The sequence below is a fragment of the Labeo rohita genome, chromosome 1 (genome assembly GCF_022985175.1).
Source record: "Labeo rohita strain BAU-BD-2019 chromosome 1, IGBB_LRoh.1.0, whole genome shotgun sequence".
NCBI lineage: Eukaryota > Metazoa > Chordata > Actinopteri > Cypriniformes > Cyprinidae > Labeo > Labeo rohita.
In genome coordinates, this window is record NC_066869.1 from 33876064 (window position 1) to 33897095 (window position 21032).

A 21032-nucleotide genomic window follows, 5' to 3' on the forward strand; every position below is an offset into this window, starting at 1 on the left:
TCATTACTCCAGTCTTCAGTGTCATAAAATCCTTCAGAAATCATTCTAATATGCTGAGTTGCTGTTCATATTATTATTATCTATATTTTAAAAAGTTAAGTACATTTTTTTCAAGATTCTTTGATGAATAAAAAGATCCAAAGATCCACATTTATTTAAAATAAAAAGCTTTTGGAACATTATACACTATACCATTCAAAAGATTGAAGTTAGTATAATTATAAAAATTAATGGTTTCATTTAGCAAGGATGCTTTAAATTGATGGAAAGTGATGATAAAGACGTTTATATAATGTTACAAAAGACTTCTATTTCAAATCAGAATATTAGAATGATTTCTGAAGGATCATGTGACTGGAGTAATGATGCTAAAAATTCAACTTTGAAATCACAGGAATAAATAGCATTTTAAAATATATTCAAATAGAAAACGCTTATTTTAAATAGTAAAAATATTTCAACATTTTCATACTTTGGATCAAATAAATGCAGGCTTGGTGAGCAGAAAAGACTTCTTTAAAACACATTAAAAATCTTACTTTTCAAAAACTTTTGACTGGTAGTGTATTTGTCTTTACTGTCACTTTTGATCAATTTAATGCTGAATAAAAGTATTAAATTAATGATAATAATAATAATAAAAAGGAAATAGTTTATTCTTCATTGACCGGCTGTTGACAGAAAATGGCTAATAATCTCAAAATGCCCAGATATCGGCCAGTATGATTTTCTTTTGCTATAAAGTATACAGTGTACAATGAATATACAGTACTAGTTTTATTACTAATATACATTTTACCGAATATTTGTTTTGTTGCTAGTAAACAGTGCATATTACTAGTGAAAGTTATTTTATTTTATTTTACTAAATTTTTTTAGCAGTGTAACAGTGCAGCATATTAATTTTTTTTTAATTAATGTTGTTTTAACGTTTGTTTTACATGTTTAAGAGTTCTCAGACTTATAATTCTATATTAAATTTGAAATTTGTTAAACATGTAAACATACATATAATGATTAGATATTCAGTGCTTTACATTATAGTATAGCAGTATATTTCTAAACTGACTTTTCCCATAATCCACATTAGAGCTTTGCAAACAAGGCCAGTGTTGTACTAAATCAGGACTCTGACTCAAACACTTGAGGCCAGTGGATTGAGGTTGTTCTTCTGGTTGATCATTCTGTAGTACTGATTCTGTGGTCTTTAATTGCAATCGATTGTTGGGTAGTGAGTTGAACTACTAATAGCTGAAGTGACAGTGATTAAGCAGTAAGGAAGATCATGCTTGAGATATTCAATCCAATCCGTCCTGTCATGATGATGATGGTTAACTCCATTTTATTTAAATGCGCCTCACTTATGTTTGTATCTCAAAACTAGTGTCTTGAAAAGCTCCTTTCTCAGTCTAGACCTGATAAATATTTGATGTCAGGGAGCTGGGGGGCACTCCTCCAAAAGAATGCTTTTTACTCACATTGCACCATTTGGGTAATTGAGTTTCAGGACAAAAGTTGTGTTTTAAAACGCCTCCACCCTTAAACTCCACTTTAAAAGTGCTTGTGAAAGCTTGCCAGTCACTGCCTCAAAAATCACCATCAATTTCATGTAATGGTGGCCAATGGAGGGAGGACAGAGGATTACTTTTAGAGCCCAGATGATCGAACGAGTGTCCACTCTGACCCAAAATGGCAGAATAAATCAGTTCTAAGAGGCAGGAAAACAAAGGACTAAGAGATAATGGAAGATGAATTCCTGTGCAAAAAGAATCATGAGGTTTCAGAAGTCACCCTTACTGTCTTCAGACTGAGATCATCGCTCTTGTATTGCTCTCCAGCGCAGATTTATATACACGATGCTATCTGTGTCTACTACACTGCCTTCAGCAAACAAATGTCTCTGTTTTACCAATTCAGATTCGGCGAACACCATGTTTCTTTTAGGTACAGAGTAGTTTAGGTTAATATATACTGGATGTAATTAGAATATTTTCAACATTATCTAGTTGATGTAAATGAAACGACTTTGTGAATATGCAGTACACTTTTAGTTTGACAGTTAACTTCAAGATGTTCATGTCTTTCTTTCTTCAGTTGAAAATAAATTAAGGTTTTTGAGGAAAACATTCCAGGATTTTTCTCCATATAGTGGACTTCAATGAGAGCCAACGGGTTGAAGGTCCAAATTGCAGTTTCAAGTCGGCTTCAAGTCAGTTTTTAACCACAGATGCTCATCTGACACTAGCTTGACTTCACGCATTACATAGCCATGTTGGGAAGGTCATGCGTGATGTACCGACCAAAGTCAAACGGCCTTTACATAAAATGGTAAAACAACAATGTTGGATGATTTTGAAGTTGGAGGGGAAGATGAGATGGGTTTTTCACCCTACACTTCCCTTTGAACCGGAGTACAAAGATGAAGAACTAACCACCCATGACCTTTCCAACGTGATTACTTAATCCGTGAAGTCGCGGATGCACATTGCAGAGCTAGTGCAAGATGAGCATTTGTGGTTAAAAATGATAGAAATTTGTATTTTTTATAGAAAATGACTGATTGTTTCGCTAGATAAGAACCTTATTCCTCGGCTGGGATTGTGTAGAGCCCTTCGAAGCTGCATTGAAACTAATTTGGACCTTCGTCCATTATATGGAGAAAAATCTTGGAATGTTTTCCTCAAAAACCTTCATTTCTTTTTGACTGAAGAAAGAAAGACATGAACATCTTGGATGACATGGGGTGAGTAAATTATCAGTAAATTTATATCCTGGAAGTGAACTAATTCTTTAAGTTCCTAAAGATCATCTAAATGGTCTTTTTGTTTCGTTATTTGAAAGTATGGCAAGGATGACGATCAATTAAAGAAAAAAAAATATTGGTCTATATATAAGCTATGCAATTTATATACTGTATCTAATTTTCAGCTGTTAGTGGCAGACAGTTGTCTTTTCCCCAGTGCATGCTTGAACAAATAAATATACACAGAGACGCACGCTGTTGTAGCCAACACACAGCTTGCAGCATATCTCTTTATTTATTTATAATTTGTTCAGCCCTGTTCTGTTTCTTTGCAATGGCTTCCGCCCACTAGGTTAAAAGACAACAGCACCATCCTACATCACCCTCGCCTTTCCATCCCTCCCTCCCTCAAACTCTCTCGAGTTTTGACAGCCTTGCCTTTATGTTCAGTCAAGCTTTCAAGCCTTAGGGAGAAACGGAGGCCGAGCGAGAGCAGCCACCCCTCCCTCTGCAGCGAACAACAGCAAATCTCAACAATCTTTATTACAACTGCTTTATTCATGCTGTTGACACAGGCAATATCAGTGTATGACCAGCGGACCATGACAACACCGTCTCGCCTGTGAAGGCCATCTGAACCTTGTATAAGCTGTGTGTCTTTCCTCTTTTTGTCCTTAACCCCTCCCGCTCTCTCTTGTCGTCTGCGTATGCCACATCGCAGCGCTGCTTTGATAGAAGCAGGTCATGTGGGACCTTTTACACAGTGAGGTGAAATTGCCATAGACGCCGTGTCACATGCACTGTCTTCCTTGCGGGCAGAGGAATGTGCTTCATGAATTTATGTTCCTTTTGTCTCATCGTTATGACCCCGCTGGCTTTCTTATCATAAACTCTAACCTCTTCGTGACATCTGGTGCAGCCAGAGTTATCACTTCAGCCAGAAAGAACAAAACTGACACAACTGAGTGAGACGCTTTCCAAATAGATTTTTGCTTTTGTCTTAGTGGACATAAGCGTATAGATCAGTTTCTTTTCATTCTTTTGTATCTTATAAACTACTTCACAATAATGTACACACTGCAACACATGACAGTGTAGCGTGTGACAGACGCAGTGCGCAGGTCAGGTTGAGAGAGAGAGTCTCATTGTCATTAAAAGATTAGTACATTTCCTGATACTTTACTCACCTCCTTGTCATCCAAGATGTTCATATCTTTCTTTCTTCAGTCGAAAAATTAAGGTTTTTGAGGAAATGTTTCAGAATTTTTCTCCATATAGTAGACTTCAGTGGGGATCAATGGGTTGAAGGTCCACATTAGAGGTCTTCACTGGTTCTAAAATTCGTACCCGACCCGAATTGACCCGAATCACTTCTTACCCGAACCCGATTTGCGTAAATAATTTTTTTTGAACCTGATTGGACCCAAACTTAAACAGCATTGACATGTGCACAGCCTCGCAGTCTGTCAGGAAAAATTCTGGTGTGCTGCTGATCAATTTGGCAACTGCTTCATTATTTTCATTTATTTATTTAGGCTGCTTATTTTGCCTACCTGATGGATATATGTTCTGAGTTCGGCTTCCAGTTGTGACCAGTGGATTTGAAAAAATATATGTGATAGTTTGATAAAATTTAAATCAACAGCCTAATAAATCATGGATTCGCTGGTGTTGTATGCAGCATTATTTACCTCATCTCCAAAGTAGTTCCTACTAAAATCCATAATTAAGATGTATGAGTTAGACAAACTTAGGTAAATTAGACAAAATCTCTGGAAGTTCTCTCTTGTATGTTTGTTTTGCATGACAATGTTATGTTAAAATTAAAATTGACCAATTTTTTCACTATGTAAGCTCTTATTCCTCGGCAGGGATCATGTAGAGCCCTTTCGAAATTGCATTGAAACTGCAATTTGGACCTTAAACCTGTTGGCTCCCATTGAAGTCCGCTATATGGAGAAAAATCCTGCAATGTTTTCCTCAAAAACCTTTATTTCTCTTTAACTGGTGAAAGAAAGACCTGAACATCTTGGATTATCTTAGTAAATTATCAGGAAATTTTAATCAAGGAGTGAACTAATCCTTTAAGGAACTGCCCTTCCTTAGTCAATTAATTTTACAAAAGACTAACAGGATGGAATTTAAGGACACACCAGAAACCTGTAAGTTGAAAGGTTTGGAAGGGGAAAAAATGAGGAAACAACAAAATATTACTTAATAAATTGTCTTATGTTCGAAGTGGAGAAATACAGAAAAAGGCAAAGGGTCACAATGTAACGAAAGAAGCAGTTTTTCTTTTGTATTATGATGAACTGTACATCCAAGTGAAACAGGTTATCGAAAAAGAAAAAAAAAAGGGTTTAATTGGTTGTTGATTGGATGGAGGCAGATCTGAATGTCAATTGTAAGAAAAGGATGGGGTTTAAGGCGACTAAATGATTGGTCCGGCATACATCACCAGATGTCTGTCATTTAACCGGGAAATAGTTGTGACAGTTTGATTACAAATTATGAGTGAAAGAAAGAAAGAAAGAAAGAAAGAAAGAGATAAACATATGCATGGATGAATCATTCACAATAAGATCAATAAGATGCATTTAGAAAATAGAGTGAATTTCCATTTCATGCTGACTTTAATTGCAATATTCTGATAAAAGAAACTTAATAATATGATTTCCATTGTGAATTTAATATTTTATCCAGTATATTAAGAAATATATGAGGAAGACATCCTATACTGGTACAGTGACAGATAAAATAAAAGACGTTCTGGCTAAGGCATGCTATTATATTTGTACATTAACAAAGATAACACCAAATGTATTGACCTGTTTCTCCACCCTCACTGTGATGTAGTTAATGGCATATTGATTCGCCCTGCATCACATCATTTACACCCTTTCAACTGAGCACTGGATACACATTCACACCTTCTATAACGAATGCTTCAGTCTTGCCTCCATGTACAAATATTGAAACCTTCTAATTCTTATGCCAGAGCTTCATTCATTTAATCATTCATACATTCAAAGTACATTTTAAAAAGTTCCTTATGTAGTCATTGGGATTAGCACTTATAGTAATATATTACATTGCACCCCTTTTGGTGGCTGTTTTTCACTGCAGAGAAACTCATTTAAGTCTAATTCAGAACTTAAATGAAGTCACTGTCTAGTCAAGCACACTTCCTGCATTTAAAGTGGTGCCTAGATCACATTACAATGCTGAATGCAAATTCCATCCAGCATAGAATTTTTGGGCTTGTTTGTGATTTGTATATTCTTTTCGTGAATCGTGTGCAAATAAACAAAGCTATCAGACGCAATTCATGAATTCCCCCCTCAGAAACCCTGAATTTTGAGCAGCCCGGTGAAGTGCTGATACTGATAGCTACTGGCAGTCTGTTCAGATTTGCAGTCTAATTAAAAACATTGGGGCAGCTCATTTATTTGAGCCGTCACTAGAGAAATATTCAGCAGTGCTGCCAGAGCGTATTAGGGTCGGTGGTGTGCGTTCACTCCATCACACTGCGCTGTGGTACGGGGATAACCCTGATGAACGACACTGTCACGAGACCCTATTGTACTGGAGCGCCTCCGATCGTAATTTACTGCCGTAAACAACACGAGGGCCTCGCACGGACACACACATTCATATACATGCTCACAAATTTACACATTCACATAGAAACGCACACTCACTCACACACGCACACACTGAGCTATGACAGAGATGTTTTTTATCCTGCTCTCCCTTTTCTCTCTTTAATGAGGGTCCTGTTATTACCGCAATCAATCAGTTAAATCGCACAATGTTTAATTCAGTGTGTGTTCTCACCGTAGTTGCCACAAGAGAGCAGACCGTGTGTCATTGTCAGCCCAGGGCTGCATTCCAGTTTACACACGCACACACACGCAGAATGCATTCAGCATAAATCTAATACATTTCAGAGACAATTATAAAAGCTTTAGTGATTTACAATCAAATGTTGATTAAACAGCGCTCCTTTTTAAATCCCAATTAAATCCAAGATGTAGTTTAATCACGATTATATTAGAATTAGTGAGATATAATTAACCTCTATTTTTAAATGAGCCCCAAAGCCCTTGGCCTTGCACTGGGTTAAATCTCTTTTTAATGCAGGCACACATAGACACAATAAGCACAGTGGAGCATTAAAAGATACAGTCGGTGGTTTCACGCCCATAGCATCATTGTAATCAATAGAAAAGCAGCTGAGGACCCTCATTACACAGCTGTGATATGAGAGGGAGATGGAGATGGTCGATCTGTCCTGCCCACTCTCATTTCAAGGAACTCCATCATTCCATTACTATTGATCATACTAAGATATGAGAGTCAGACAGAGAGAGAAAGAGCTGCAGTTCAAGAGTAATAAAGACTCAGCAGGGTAATAACAATGCATATAAATGAGTATTTAAATAATGACCTGCTTCCAAACACTGAGTTTCTTCAGATCAATGATGAATTAAAGCAGCTAGTCAATGCTTTTGATAAAACCCAATGCAGGACAAGAGAGTATTTGCCATATATGAACTCTCATACAAACTCCCCTACTTTAAAGGGATAGTTCATCCAAAAATGACAAGTCTGTCATTAATTAATCACCCTCATGTCATTCGAAACAGGTAAGACCTTTGTTCATCTTCAGAACATGAATTAAGATATTTTAGATGAAATCCAAGAGCTTTCTGACCCTGCATAGACGGCAATGCAACTACCACGTTCAAGGCCCATAAATGTAGAAAGGACATTGTTAAAATAGTCCAGGTGACATCATTGGTTCAACCATAATTTTATGAAGCTACAAGATTAATAAAAATAATTCTAATTTTATGAAGCTATGCATTATAGTGAATTTATAAAATTACAGTTGAACCATTGATGTCCTTATTACTTTTCTGGACCTTGAACGTGGTAGTTGCGTTTGCCATCTATGCGGGTCAGAACACTCCCGGATTTCATCAAAAATATCTTAATTTGTGTTTTGAAGATGAACGAAGCTCTTACTGGTTTGGAACAACATGAGGGTGAATAATTAATGACAGAATTTTCATTTTTGGGTGAACTATCGCTTTAAATGCAATATACCCTTTGCTAATAATGTTTAACACCGTTATGAATGGACAAACATACATAACCATTCAAAATTAGGGGTCAGTTTTTTATTTATTATATATATATATATATATATATATATATATTTATATATACTTTTTAATGATTTCTTTCAGTAAGGATTGATTAATTTGATCAAAAATGAGAGTAAATACATGTATAATGCTATAAAAATTTTATATTTCAAATAAATACTATTTTTTGGAACTGTTATTTGTCATTAAATGAATCATGACCAAAAAGTACCACAGTTCCAAAATATTGAGCTTAAGTTTTCATCATTAAAAATAATCATAATGTTTCTTGAGCACTAAATCAACATATTAGAATGATTTCTGATGGATAATGTGATACTGAAAATTTGAGTAATAGCTGTAAGATATTTATGTTTGCTATCACAAAAATAAGTTGCATTTTGAAATATATTAAAATAGAAGCATTATTTTAGTATTTTAGATTGTAATAATATTTCACAGTGTTACCATTTTAAAAATCTTAATAGACCACAAACATATGAACATATATATATATATATACATTTTTTATGTTATTTTTATTCACAGTTACAGAAAAACAACTGTTGAATGTGACTGACTAAAAATAACAGTCTATTTTGGATGAAACTTAACAGCTGCACTACATTACTATTTAAATAAATTATTACCATTAATAAATAAATATTTTTCCCAGATTTAACACCTGTGGTCCTTATTCTGACATCTGACTTCATAATTTATTGCTTTGGTTCTTGAACATTTATGCTTTATTAATGCAGTTTTATGTTTATTCCAATAACATTGTCCTTTCTCATTACAGCCTATTGGTGCGCTCAACCCCAAAAGGGCTGCATTCTTCTCTGAACGTTTTGAATCATGGGAGGACGAGCAGGTGCCCAAATTCCACTACGGCACACACTATTCCACCTCCAGCTTTACGCAGATGTGGCTACTCAGGATTGTAAGTTCCACATAAACACACAAGTGTCACACTGTTACTCCAAACTGCACAATTTTTTTAATTAATTTTTTTATAGCATCAGTCCTACAAAAGAGAAAAGCATGTCAGTGTGCCATTTGCCAGTACATTAATTTACTTCCTTCATCGTTTATTTTTTCATAGTCTGTTTATGTAGGACAAATAAACGGGATCATAATTGTTCAAATGATTTGCCACTTTTAAAGGGTTTTAAAACACAGCAGCTCTGTGCTATTCATGCTGCAGCAAAATGCTACACATTCATCATGTGATCTGTTGTGAAACACATTGCAACTAATTGTTGTTTATAATTGGGCATGTGTGCGTGCTCAGTCAGGTTGATTTATTGTTATATTGAAATGTAGGCCTTATCTGCATACTAACAAACACACAACACATCGCTCATCTTCCCCTCATCCTTTGTGTTCTAATATCTGCAGAGAACAAAGACATGACACTCTGGAGGAAAAATACTTTTTATATGCTGTATAATAGTATTTTGATGAAGCATAGTTTTGTTCAACATAAGCAGTTCTATATTAGTTTTACGGTTAGAAAGTCCCATGTTTCTCTCAGTGTTAGTTGCTTTACATTTAAATTTAGGTTTGTGTTTTATTTACACTCTAAAAATGTTGGGTTAAAAACAACCCAACTTGGGTTATTTGGCAACCCAGCACAGGGTAAATATTGGACAGAACACATACTGGTCTATTTTGACCCAGCTGGTTGGGTTAAATGTTTTTACCAAACATGCTGGGTTGTTTTAAGTCAACTATTGTTTAAAAATTATTATATTGCCGGCTTGAAATGGGCTGGAAATAAAAAATCACACATAGAATTATAAAGGCAACAGCAATAATGAAAAGATGAACATTGATTAAGCTTGAACACCCATGGACAAAAATATAAGCCAAATTGAATTTATTTGGGTGAATACAGCATAGTTTACAATATTACACACATTTAAACTCGTTTAACAAGCTTTTTTTTGTAATATGCAAGCATTTATTAAATATTTAAATGTTACATTTAAAAGCAGCATTTGAATTTAAGTGTATTTAACTATTCTCTATAATGACTTTCACGGAAATAGTGCTGATTCTCTGCGAAATCTAAGCCGGTGTTGGGCTGCTTTTTGTCGGGAGAACTATGAACTTCAGACCACTGCCTCACGTTTCACTTGTAGCTGTCGTAAAATACTGTGACTGACTCCATAACCTCCTCATAAACAAACAGTATTTAGATTAGAGAACATATTTTAACATCAAATTAAATTAAATTCAGTATTATAATGAATAAAATCAATTTATGCTATGCAAGGCAAAAGGTGTTTCCATCATGCAAAACGACCAAGTAGTAAGCAGCCTCTCGTAACGACTGCTGCTCTTTGTGAGTTGCGTTGTGTAAAATAATACAGTTTACAGCACAGTAAAGACTTTATAAATTAAATAAAATGTATACAAAACCTTTATTTCGCTGAAGAAGTGCACTAAATTGGCGGTGCTGAAAACCTCTCTCTCTCTCGTAAAGACTGTAACTCAGCAGCTGGGTTGTTTTGTCAGAGACAGTACCCCTCTCTATTGACCCGCAGCAGGACAGGATTTTGGATCACAGGTTTTGCCCTATGACCAGTTCTGCTCAAAAATAACCTAATATTTAATAACCCATTAAAAATAACCCAGCAGCTTAGTAACTGAAAAACTACCCAGCACCTGGGTAAAAAATATATATAAAAAAAAAACGTTTAAAAACAAGCTGAACCCAGCATTTGGGTTAAAAAAAAAAAAATAACCCAGTGTTTTTTGGAGTGCAGAAAACTATCTGGCACCTGGGTAAAAATACTAAAAACAACCCAATAAAATGACCCAGCAGGCTGAACCCAGCATTTGGGTTAAAAAAAAATAACCCAGCATTTTTTAAGAGTGCAGAAAACTACCCAGCACCTGGGTAAAAATACTAAAAACAACCCAATAAAATGACCGAGCAGGCTGAACCCAGCATTTAGGTTAAAAAAAAAAAAAAGTAACCCAGACTTTTTAGAGTGCAGAAAACTACCCAGCACCTGGGTAAAAATACTAAAAACAACCTAATGAAATGACCCAACAAGCTGAACCCAGCATTTTTTGGAGTGCATAAAACTATCCAGCACCTGGGTAAAAATACTAAAAACAACCCAATAAAATGACCTAACAAGCTGAGCTCAGCATTTGGGTTAAAAAAAAAAAAAAGAACCCAGAATTTTTTAGAGTGTAGAAAACTATCCAGCACCTGGGTAAAAATACTAAAAACAGCCCAATAAAATGACCCAATGAGCTTGACCCAGCATTTGGGTTAAAAAAAAAAATCATTTTTTAGAGTGCAGAAAACTACCCAGCACCTGGGGGAAAAAAATAAACAACAACCCAATGAAATAACCCAGCAAGCCGAACCCGGCATTTGGGTTAAAAAAATAACCCGGCATTTTTTAGAGTGCAGTTTTAATGTTTTAAGTATTCACATATTCTTATAAATTCTACTCACAAAGAGTGAGAGAAAGAGCGCTAGAGGTCACTAACCCATTCCTGGCCATCACTATAATTGTTACAGTTTTTCACTTTCATTGCCGTTCCCTGTTGGCCCATTGTATTGATCCCATCCCATTATTATCAGGCTTATCGCAAATCCACTTCACCAAACACCCTAATTCATGTACCATAGCACAAATCAGCAACCTCGTGATATCGAGGCTCTTGACAGAGAAAAGGAGGGTGGTAAATTCAGTCAAGCACCCAAAAGCCTCTGCGTAATTAGGGTATTTTTCTTTCATGGTGTAGCTTACCGGGGTGCTATTCACTCTAATTGCGTCCTTCTCATCGGGGAGGTATTGTTTCAAAAGAACCACCTATTGATTCTGCACAAACAAGATTAAGCATGATTAGAAAAGAACAAATAATGCACTTGTAAAGGCTTTACTGTCTGACCGGGGTTAATAACAGGTTTCTTTAGCATTCAAGTCCCTCTTTTGGGAAAGAGGATGTCATTTAGCGCACACAAATTAGGATCATATTGTATAAGGCTTTGTTATGAACAGCAGGCATCGATGCTAAATAAGAGATACTGGCTGGGTTGCATGTATTGAAAAATGTTCAAATTGCAGGCTAAAGACTGATCAAAGTCGACTCGTAGTTATTAAATACATGATCTATGCTCAATGGAATTTGCCCTGTAGTTGTTTAGGTTCTAACATGACTTTTTATGTATGTGGAAAGTCATTTTTTTCATTCTTTTTTATTCTCAGGAGCCTTTCACAACATTCTTCCTGAATTTCCAAGGTGGGAAATTTGACCACGCGGATCGCACTTTCTCCTCAGTGTCCAGAGCTTGGAGAAACTGCCAGAGGGACACGTCTGACGTGAAGGTATGTCAATATATGTGATTTTTTTTCATTTATATATCCATATTTATTCACATGCACAAAGCTGTACTTATTTCCTTGTATTCGGGCATCACTCTGCCCCATGCCTGGATTTGGTTTTCGCCTTCCACTGAAATTTAGTTTTTCACAAATGTGGAGACTATTACATGATTAGACGTTTCTCTAGTGAGTTGACTTCCTCTTGGTAACTGGAGCTTGCTGGGAGTTGGTGTGAGGGTAGTCGTCATGGAGACACCGCAGCTCTCTGCCCGGCTGCCCCCATCACCTCTCTATAAAAAGTGGCCTTAGCACATGTACGGTCACAACCAATCCTTGTCATGCTACTATGAAAGCGTCAAGGGTCCTTGATCAAAGCTTTAAACTAATCTTGATTTCGAACTTTCCCCCTTTCCCCCCTTACACTCTTTCTTGCGAAACCTTTCATAATACTCTAACCCTCAGTTGAACCTTTTGTCGTTCGGCCCCAAACCAAAGTCAGACAGCAATCCCAAATGCGCACTCAAAGGCCCTCAGAGTGTTCGGCACGGAGTTTAACAAATGTCCAGACCTCTTGAAATATTCATTACAACAGACAGCCATTTTGTTAGCACGCTCATTGCATGCTGGCGTTTTTCAGGGGCTGATTGCGCTCATTTGATAATAAGACATGTGGCTCACATTACATGGTCACACTTGATACCGAAAGCTCACTCAAAACCCAGTTTGGTTTCTGCGTGAGCTTGTCACTGTGGATCAGCATAACAGGATTGGCGTGCATCAAAACCAAATGGAGGACTTGACTAAAAACCTGGAAATCACCTTCAGTATATTTGACTTTGAAGCTGTGGAACATTTCAAACATGTTTCACTTTTCTTAACCTTGCAAAAAAGGTCTGAAAGGTGCAAATGAGAAGCAAAGAAGTGCCTTCAAATGTAATAATGTATCAATTTGCCATGCTGTTATCCCTTTTTCTTAAAAAAACAAAAAGCACAGCAGTCCCCCTGCATTTAGAAACACCCCCTCATTCTACCAAGGGGTGAAAAGCCTTTAGCAGTTTTTGTGTCCAGGCTAAAGAGAGCTATAATGGCCTAAAGCCACCCTGATCCTGTCTGTCTCTAGCCAGGCAAACTCTGGCCTGACCTTTAACCTCCATCCCCTGACCTCCGTGCACTAGGCTGAAAGCAGTGCGGACACTGAAAGTTTCCCCTCAGGGGAATCAGAGCGGACCTAAGAGCAAGCCCAGGGGTACCCCTCTCTATTGACCCGCAGCAGGACAGGATTTTGGATCACAGGTTTTGCCCTATGACCAGTTCTGCTCAAGGGCCATTGCACATAATAGCTCCTCCCGAACCCCAGCCTTGGTCTCCCTTCCCCCCCACACCACTGGTTAAGTGGCTTTGGGTCTTTGTGCCGCCAATGAAGACGCCAAATTTACGCCAGGCTCCATACATGAACCTCAGGGCGCCTGGTGCCATTGTAAAACTGTGACCTTTTTGTTTTAAAGACTTCGGTTTTAAAGAGAGAACCAGAAAGAAATGAGGCAGGAGGCTGGTTTTGAACTTCCACCTTTTGTTTGCTCACCTAATTGGCCACTCGCAAATGCACCAAGGAGCTGTGCTTTATATGCACAATATACATATACATATTAAATTCGATTGCTATGTTGTTAAATATATATAGTTTCTTTCATGGATGTTTAAATGTAGACCTAAAATATTGTTCCTATATACAAACGTTAACCATGTGGTTTCAGCTCTTAGCTTTGGAATAGACCTATCACAGAAAAGCATAGATTACTTTGGATGTGGGACAGAACTTGATTGGTCTCTGACTACTGAGTGACTGATAGATTGTCAGTTAGATGGTTCTCCCAAGGGACTCATGTTTCTGCAGAGCAACAACATGTTTATCCTCCTAGGACTAACTTAATACTTCCACAGAGAGAATGTGTTTGATGAATAGTGTGTTTTTGTGTGTATGAATAGGTGCACACTGTAGCATATAAGATGCAGTGCGACATATAAAAGTAGGGATGGACTGAAATAGAAATTCAGGCCATTACCAAATACAAGTTAAAGTATATGCATTGTAATTTTTTTCTTTAGAAAATAAGCAATCGTTCCGCTAGATAAGATCTTCCTCAGCTGGGATTGTTTAGAGCCATTTGAAGCTGCATGTAAACTACATTTTGGAGGTTCAAAATTGGGGGCACTAGTGAAGTTCAGTATATGGAAAAAAATCCTGAAATGTTTTCCTCAACACACGTAATTTCTTTACGTTTTAGGTGTCATCAATACATCAGTATTGTATGTTAAAATGCTGAAAATATGTCAGTATTGTACGTTTAGATGCTGTAAATATGTCAGTATTGTACGTTTATGTACATTTACATTTATAGAATTTTTTTATAGCCTTCTATTTTATAGTAATACAGGTATAATCATTTTTCAAGTTGCTGCATTACATTGAATGCAAAAAAAATAAAAGCTTTACCATAACTCGTATTTAATTCATTTGCTCCTCCATGGGTTTGTGATTTACAAAATCCTTAGTTCAACAGGGTCAGAAACTGGAATAAAGTTACCATATTAAGAATGATATATATGTGTAATGAGAGAAAAAACTAGTGTGATAATGTGAAATCTTTGAATAAAAATGAAATGATTTCTGTGTAACCTGATTATTATTCATAAGATTTAACCTTTGCGATTTCATGATGTCTCCAACTATCTTATTGTCAGTAGTCTCACCATTTTTTAAAACAAAGTGATGCCCATGCATTTTATAAAGGAAGAAAGGAGGTTTAGTGCTGTTTACCTTGCTTTGACTGCAGCGTGCCTCTGCACTGCTATTTTAATGTTTTTTTATCAGGATGACATGCAGTCGCTCTTTCTGTGAAGACTTTAAAATTGGATATTAAACTGGAGTAGCTCCAACTGCATCTCTCACTAAGAGTGGCAGCGCGGCACAGATTAAAGGCTAAAGATTCAAAGAAGGAATAACTGATTCCTTCGCTCCTGATTCCTATTTAATGAGCTGTTATATTGTATAGTTATCTAGTATGTTTAGAAATAGTTGAAACTGGATGCATCTGCTTTGCACAATAATCAACTTTGTGTCCTTGTTTACTTTCTTGTTTGGAATGAATTATTGAATGTCATTCAGTGAATTATTTTTGAATAATTAATTTTGATTGTCGAATATATCTAATTTAGGGATGTCAAAATGACTGTGTAAATGCATTTAATTAATTACATTTTATATTTTACATTTATTTATCCGTGTGTTTATTCCGTTTTTCAAATCATTCTTCAGCAAGACCTTTAATTATATTTTTGTATATTATATACATGTTCTATTTACACGTTTTATACGTATACTCTACCAGTCAATCGTTTTTGGACAATAAGATTTTTACAATTGTTGTGTACATTTTTTCAGGATTCTCATTTTTCTGAAAAAAGATCCAAAGGTCAGCATTTAACTGAAATAAAAAGCTTTTGTAACATTATACACTATACCATTCAAAAGCGTCAGGGTGGGAAGAATTTATAGAAATTAATATTTTTGTTCGGCAAGGATGCTTTAAATTGATCAAAACTGATGATGAAGATATTTATAATGTTGCAAAAGATTTCTATTTCACATAAATGCTGTTCTTTTGAACTTTCTATTTATCAAAAAAACCTAAAAAAAAATCTACTCAGCTGTTTTCAACATATTATTAATAATATTATTAATAATTATTTTCTTCAGCAGCAAACCAGAATGTTAGAATGATTTTCTGATCATGTGACTGGAGTAATGATGCTAAAAATTCAGATTTAAAATCACAGGAATAAATTACATTTTAAAATATATTCAAATATTTCTAAATGTTACTGTGTTTGCTGTACTTTGGATCAAATAAATGCAGGCTTGGCGAGTAGAAAAGACTTCTTTAAAAAAACATTAAAAATTCTACTGTTCAAAAACATTGTATTTAGTTTTCTTTCTTTAAAAAGGACACTTCAGGAGCAAAGCAAAAATGAAATTAATTACGATTAAATATTTAAATAGATCACAAACCCTAATCTAATTAATAATGTGAGATTTGTAGTTAAAAAGGCTTTTTTTCTGTCTCTCTCACAGGAGTTGATCCCTGAGTTCTATTACCTCCCAGAGATGTTTGTCAACTCCAATAATTACAACCTGGGAGTGATGGATGATGGGACGGTGGTGTCAGATGTGGAGCTGCCGCCCTGGGCCAAGACTCCTGAGGAGTTCGTACGCATCAACCGACTTGTACGTTCACTCTCTGTCTCCATCTCTTTTCTTTCCCGCTCTCTCTCCATCTTTCTTTATCTCCCTTATTAAATTGCTGTTAAAGTGCTGATTGCGAGTGGCTCTGGCCAGCGTGTCTGGCTCTTTGTATCTATTTGTGTGCGTGTGTGTGTGTGTGTGTGTGTGTGTGTGCTAATGCTGTGACCTGTTTTATGCTGATAATTACAACTCTGATATCACTCTGACTCTCCCATTAATCATCTCTTTCTGTGTCTCACACACACACACAGAGTCACACAACCCCCTCATCCAGTGTCACTATTCTGACATGCACACAGACATTCACACACTTTCACTAAGTCTGTGTGTAGGGTTGCACAGACTTTAGCTGTTTGATCACTATCAGATAAAGTGCTGGTTGTTTTTTGATCTGTGTACATGCTATAGAAAGTAGTATTCACAGTCGTACTGATTTTACTGTTGCGAAAAGCACCGGTGCTGCGTTAATTGGTGTCACTGCCGTATATCAGAGACTCTGCCTGCCATTAAATTGCATGTTGGTGCTTCTGTACAGTGTGTCAACTGTTCTGACACAATCTAAACTAACTGCATGGGCAGCCTGTAGCCAGTAATAAGTGTACATTAATGTGAGATCCTTTGTTGTCATAAATGTCAAAGCTCTCACATTTCTAGGATGATTTATCATGTCTTCCTCTACCGAAATTGTCTTAAAATTGTGTAGCAAATTAGGCCATGCACAAAGTGAAGTTTCTGGCATGACAACTGTGTTTAAATAAGGGAGTGACTGTGAACAAGACTTACTTTTTATTTATTATTGCTTTTATTTTGATTAAATAAATATGAAACATTAGCAGGGATATTACTGACAGGCTTGTCACTAGATATTTTAGTGTTTTTATTTATACAGAAGACCATGCCCTCTCTAGGAGCACAATCTGTGGGTTAACCATGGACCGCAAAGGCTGATGGGAGGGGTTGTGGTGAAGAAAAAAATGCAAATGAGTAAAGACATGCATCTGTTTCCTCAAGTTGAGCTGTCAGTGTCCAAAAGAGAGTGTCATCAGTGCCTTATTGTCATAACTTATATATAACTTATTGTTTCGTTCTTTTGTTCTCTTCAAACCATGAATGTGTGTTTAATGTACAGTACATGATGAACTTTTATGATCACCAATGAATTGAAAACAAACAAACAAAAAACACTGCTTTCACAAAAAATATTGGGCAGCATAACTGTTTTCAACATTGACAATAATAATAAATTTTAGCACAAAATCAGCATATTAGAATGATTTGTGACCCTGGACCACAAAACGAGTCATAAGGGTGAATTTTTTTGAAATTGAGAATTATACATCACATCTGAAAGCTGAATAAATAAGCTTTCCACTGATGTATGGTTCGTTAGGATAGGAGGTTCAAATTATTACCATTTTTTCTGTAAAAATCTTACCAACCACAAACTTTTGAACAGTAGCGCATATGTAATATACAGCTGTGTTCAAAATTAATCATACCCTTGTTAAAAACAATCTAAGAAGGCTGTAAAAATAAATCTACAACATTTATCCATTTGATCTTTCATTCGATAAATTTAAAAAAATCTAACCCTAAGTGAAAATGTGATAAAATCACATTATGAAATAAATATTTTTCTCTAATACACAGTGGCCACAATTTTGGCACCCCTAGAAATTCTTATGAGTAAAATATCTCTGAAATATATTCCCATTCATATTTGTATTTTTTTTTTTTTTTTTTTTTTTTTTAGCACACCAGGTTGATGGACATGAAGTTATATAAATATGAGGGAATAGCTATAATTAAGAATTTCCAAGCAACAGAAAATATTACAAATCTGCCTGGAAGAGGATGTGTGTCTGTTTTGTCTTAAGTCAGTGTGTGGAGTATAGTTGAAGTGGCCAAAGACTCTCCAAGGATCACAGATGGATAATTGCAGAAAATAGTTGAGTCTTGGGGTCAGAAAGACTCTAAAAATTATCAAACAGCACCTGCATCAACACATGTTGTCTGGGTTTAAAGAAAAAAAAATCAAGAAAATAACATGCTCTCATCCAAAAACAAACTCCAGCATATTTATTTTCTAGAAACTATTGGAACTTCAAACGGGATTGGATTCTATGTTCAGATGAAAAAAAAAAAGCTTTTTAGCAGGAAACACTCAAAATGAGTTTGGTGCACACAGGGATAAAAAAGTGTGTGCAATTAAATACACTGTTAGATCTTTAATGTTGTGGGCTGTTATCTTGGCAAAAAGTATTGAATAAAAGGGTATGATTAATTGTGGCCAATGTGAAGCAAAAAGAATTGAAGAAAAACATTTATTTCATAATGAGATTTCCCTCCAGTTTTAAATTCTTATTCTCTAATAAAAGGTTAGATTTTTGAAAAAATAAATAAATAAATGAAAAAAAAATCAAAAGGATTAACGATGCAGATTTTTTTTCACAGCCCTTTTTGATTATATTTATGAAGGGTATGAATATTTCTGAACATGACTTATGTTCTGTGTATGCATAACATTGTAGGGTTCCTTTTCTACCAGTTAGTAAATCTGTGTAAAACTGTTATTATGTTATTCTAAAACTATCATAAAAACAGAAATGGCATCTGGATTATCTGTCCTGTATCATGAGGACAGCTACCCTCACAGCTATAGCCAGCACTGATCATTTTTTCCGATCATTCCTACCTCAAACCTGCAAATAAGATGCAAGATCCTTGCTTTCCTATAACACAGGAGTTATAAAACTGATCTCAGATCATTGCAAAAGCTCACGTTTACTAGAACCCAATTAGTCTTAATGTGCTCAGCAACACACACAATGAGACAAGATGAATCGATTGACTTTGTCCAGTGTGATTCACTATTGATCTGAGCAGCAGGAAGTGGGTGAAGTAGATGGACAAGCATGTAATGGGAACTATGGGAACTCAGACTGTACAGTCATTAGAACATATGACATTATAGGAAATGACAAGCAAATGTCATTATAAGTGTTCCAAAATTGTTTTGCATTAACTAAACTTGATAAACTGGGTCTGGAGCTTTGATGTTTATTTCATTTTTTCATATTTCATATTTTTTTTTTTTTCCATTAAATTAAATTAAATTAAAATATAATTTTTTAAAAATGTGTGAACTATTCCTTCAAAATTGTCAAATTTAACATTTTTGGAATGAGTAGACTGAGGAGACAGGAAGATTTTCTTATTATTACTTTTATCCATATTTTATAACAATTAAGCCATTAAACTATTGCTGGCCATATTATAACATTATTAAAATTCTGAAAGTATTGTTGTTGTGGCAGTTTTAAGGAGTTTTGTGCTCATGACAGTTCTGACCCAGTGCCATAAGTACTGTACCTATTTTGCGAGCATCTCTTTGTAACCTGTCTAAATCTGTCAGATACATTAACACTTGTGATACTTGTGGATTCAGTTTGACCTTTCTCTTCTGATCAGTCTTTGTTTTTGACTGTTTGAGTGTGTAAGGAAAGGAAGTGAGAAGGAATGACTGAACACTGTGAGTCATACGGTTCCATGTGCCCTGTGGTTGTGTTCAGCTGGTGTCTACTATAAATATTGTGCTGAAGCCTCTCAGTAAAGCTCAGCAGACGCTCTTCTGCAAGGACAGCCACAGGTTTTATCCTCTTTTCCAGTAATTAGACTTTTCAGTTTATCTTTTCGTAATCCAAAAAATGCTCTGATCTTTTAAACATGCCCTGTCTCTGTCAGCAGTTATTTTACGCTCATCCCAGAAACCCCTCATTAAGAGGAGCCCCTCTTTCTTGTGTGTGTATGTGTTTGCACATGTGTGTGTGTAAAGCGGGCATGAGTACTGCTGATGACTTATAGCTGGCATTAGAGGATGTCAGCTGTTCTACTCTGCTACAATGGGCTACATTTGTAATGAGGGCACGGACTCAGTCAGAGACAGACACATGCAGCAGTGAGCTAATGGCCCTCTACACTCTTTAGCTCATCTGTCACTAATGGCCAGAAAACAGCATGATGCACACACATGGTCATTTATGTTCTATAGATGATTAACAGCTAATTAAATTGCAATCTGCACCACTCATGCTAAATGCATGCTTGCAGAAATAACTGCACTCACCATTGGTACACAGTTTTTGTGAGCACCTGTGTATCCTTAAAAGAGCAAAATAATATAATGCAAACATAATGCAGAATAACCTTAAAGGTATAGTTCACCCAAAAAAAAAAGATTCTATAATTAATTATTCACCCTTGTGTCGTTCCAAACCTGCAAGACCTTCATTCATTTTTGGAACACAGATTAAGATATTTCCGATGAAAGTGTCATTGTACTCTCGTGAACACGTGGCAGAGAAGAAATTGTTGTATTAAAGAAATTTATTTTTGTTTTCTTTGCTCACAAAAGTGTTCTCGTAGCTTCATAAAATTACGATTGAACCACTGATGTCACATGGACTATTTTATCAATG

General features: G+C 35.8%; 1 protein-coding gene across 6 annotated transcripts in view; it reads left to right on the forward strand.

Annotated features, from left to right (window-relative positions):
• The window catches only part of lrba (LPS responsive beige-like anchor protein), a 301281-nt gene that overhangs the window by 223837 nt on the left and 56412 nt on the right, over positions 1-21032 (forward strand). For all 6 annotated transcript variants that reach the window (XM_051123328.1, XM_051123244.1, XM_051123532.1 and 3 more), the window contains exons 44-46: positions 8699-8839; positions 12135-12254; positions 16384-16536. In XM_051123328.1, the coding sequence (XP_050979285.1) occupies positions 8699-8839; positions 12135-12254; positions 16384-16536 (414 nt within the window). The remainder of the gene's footprint in view (positions 1-8698; positions 8840-12134; positions 12255-16383; positions 16537-21032) is intronic.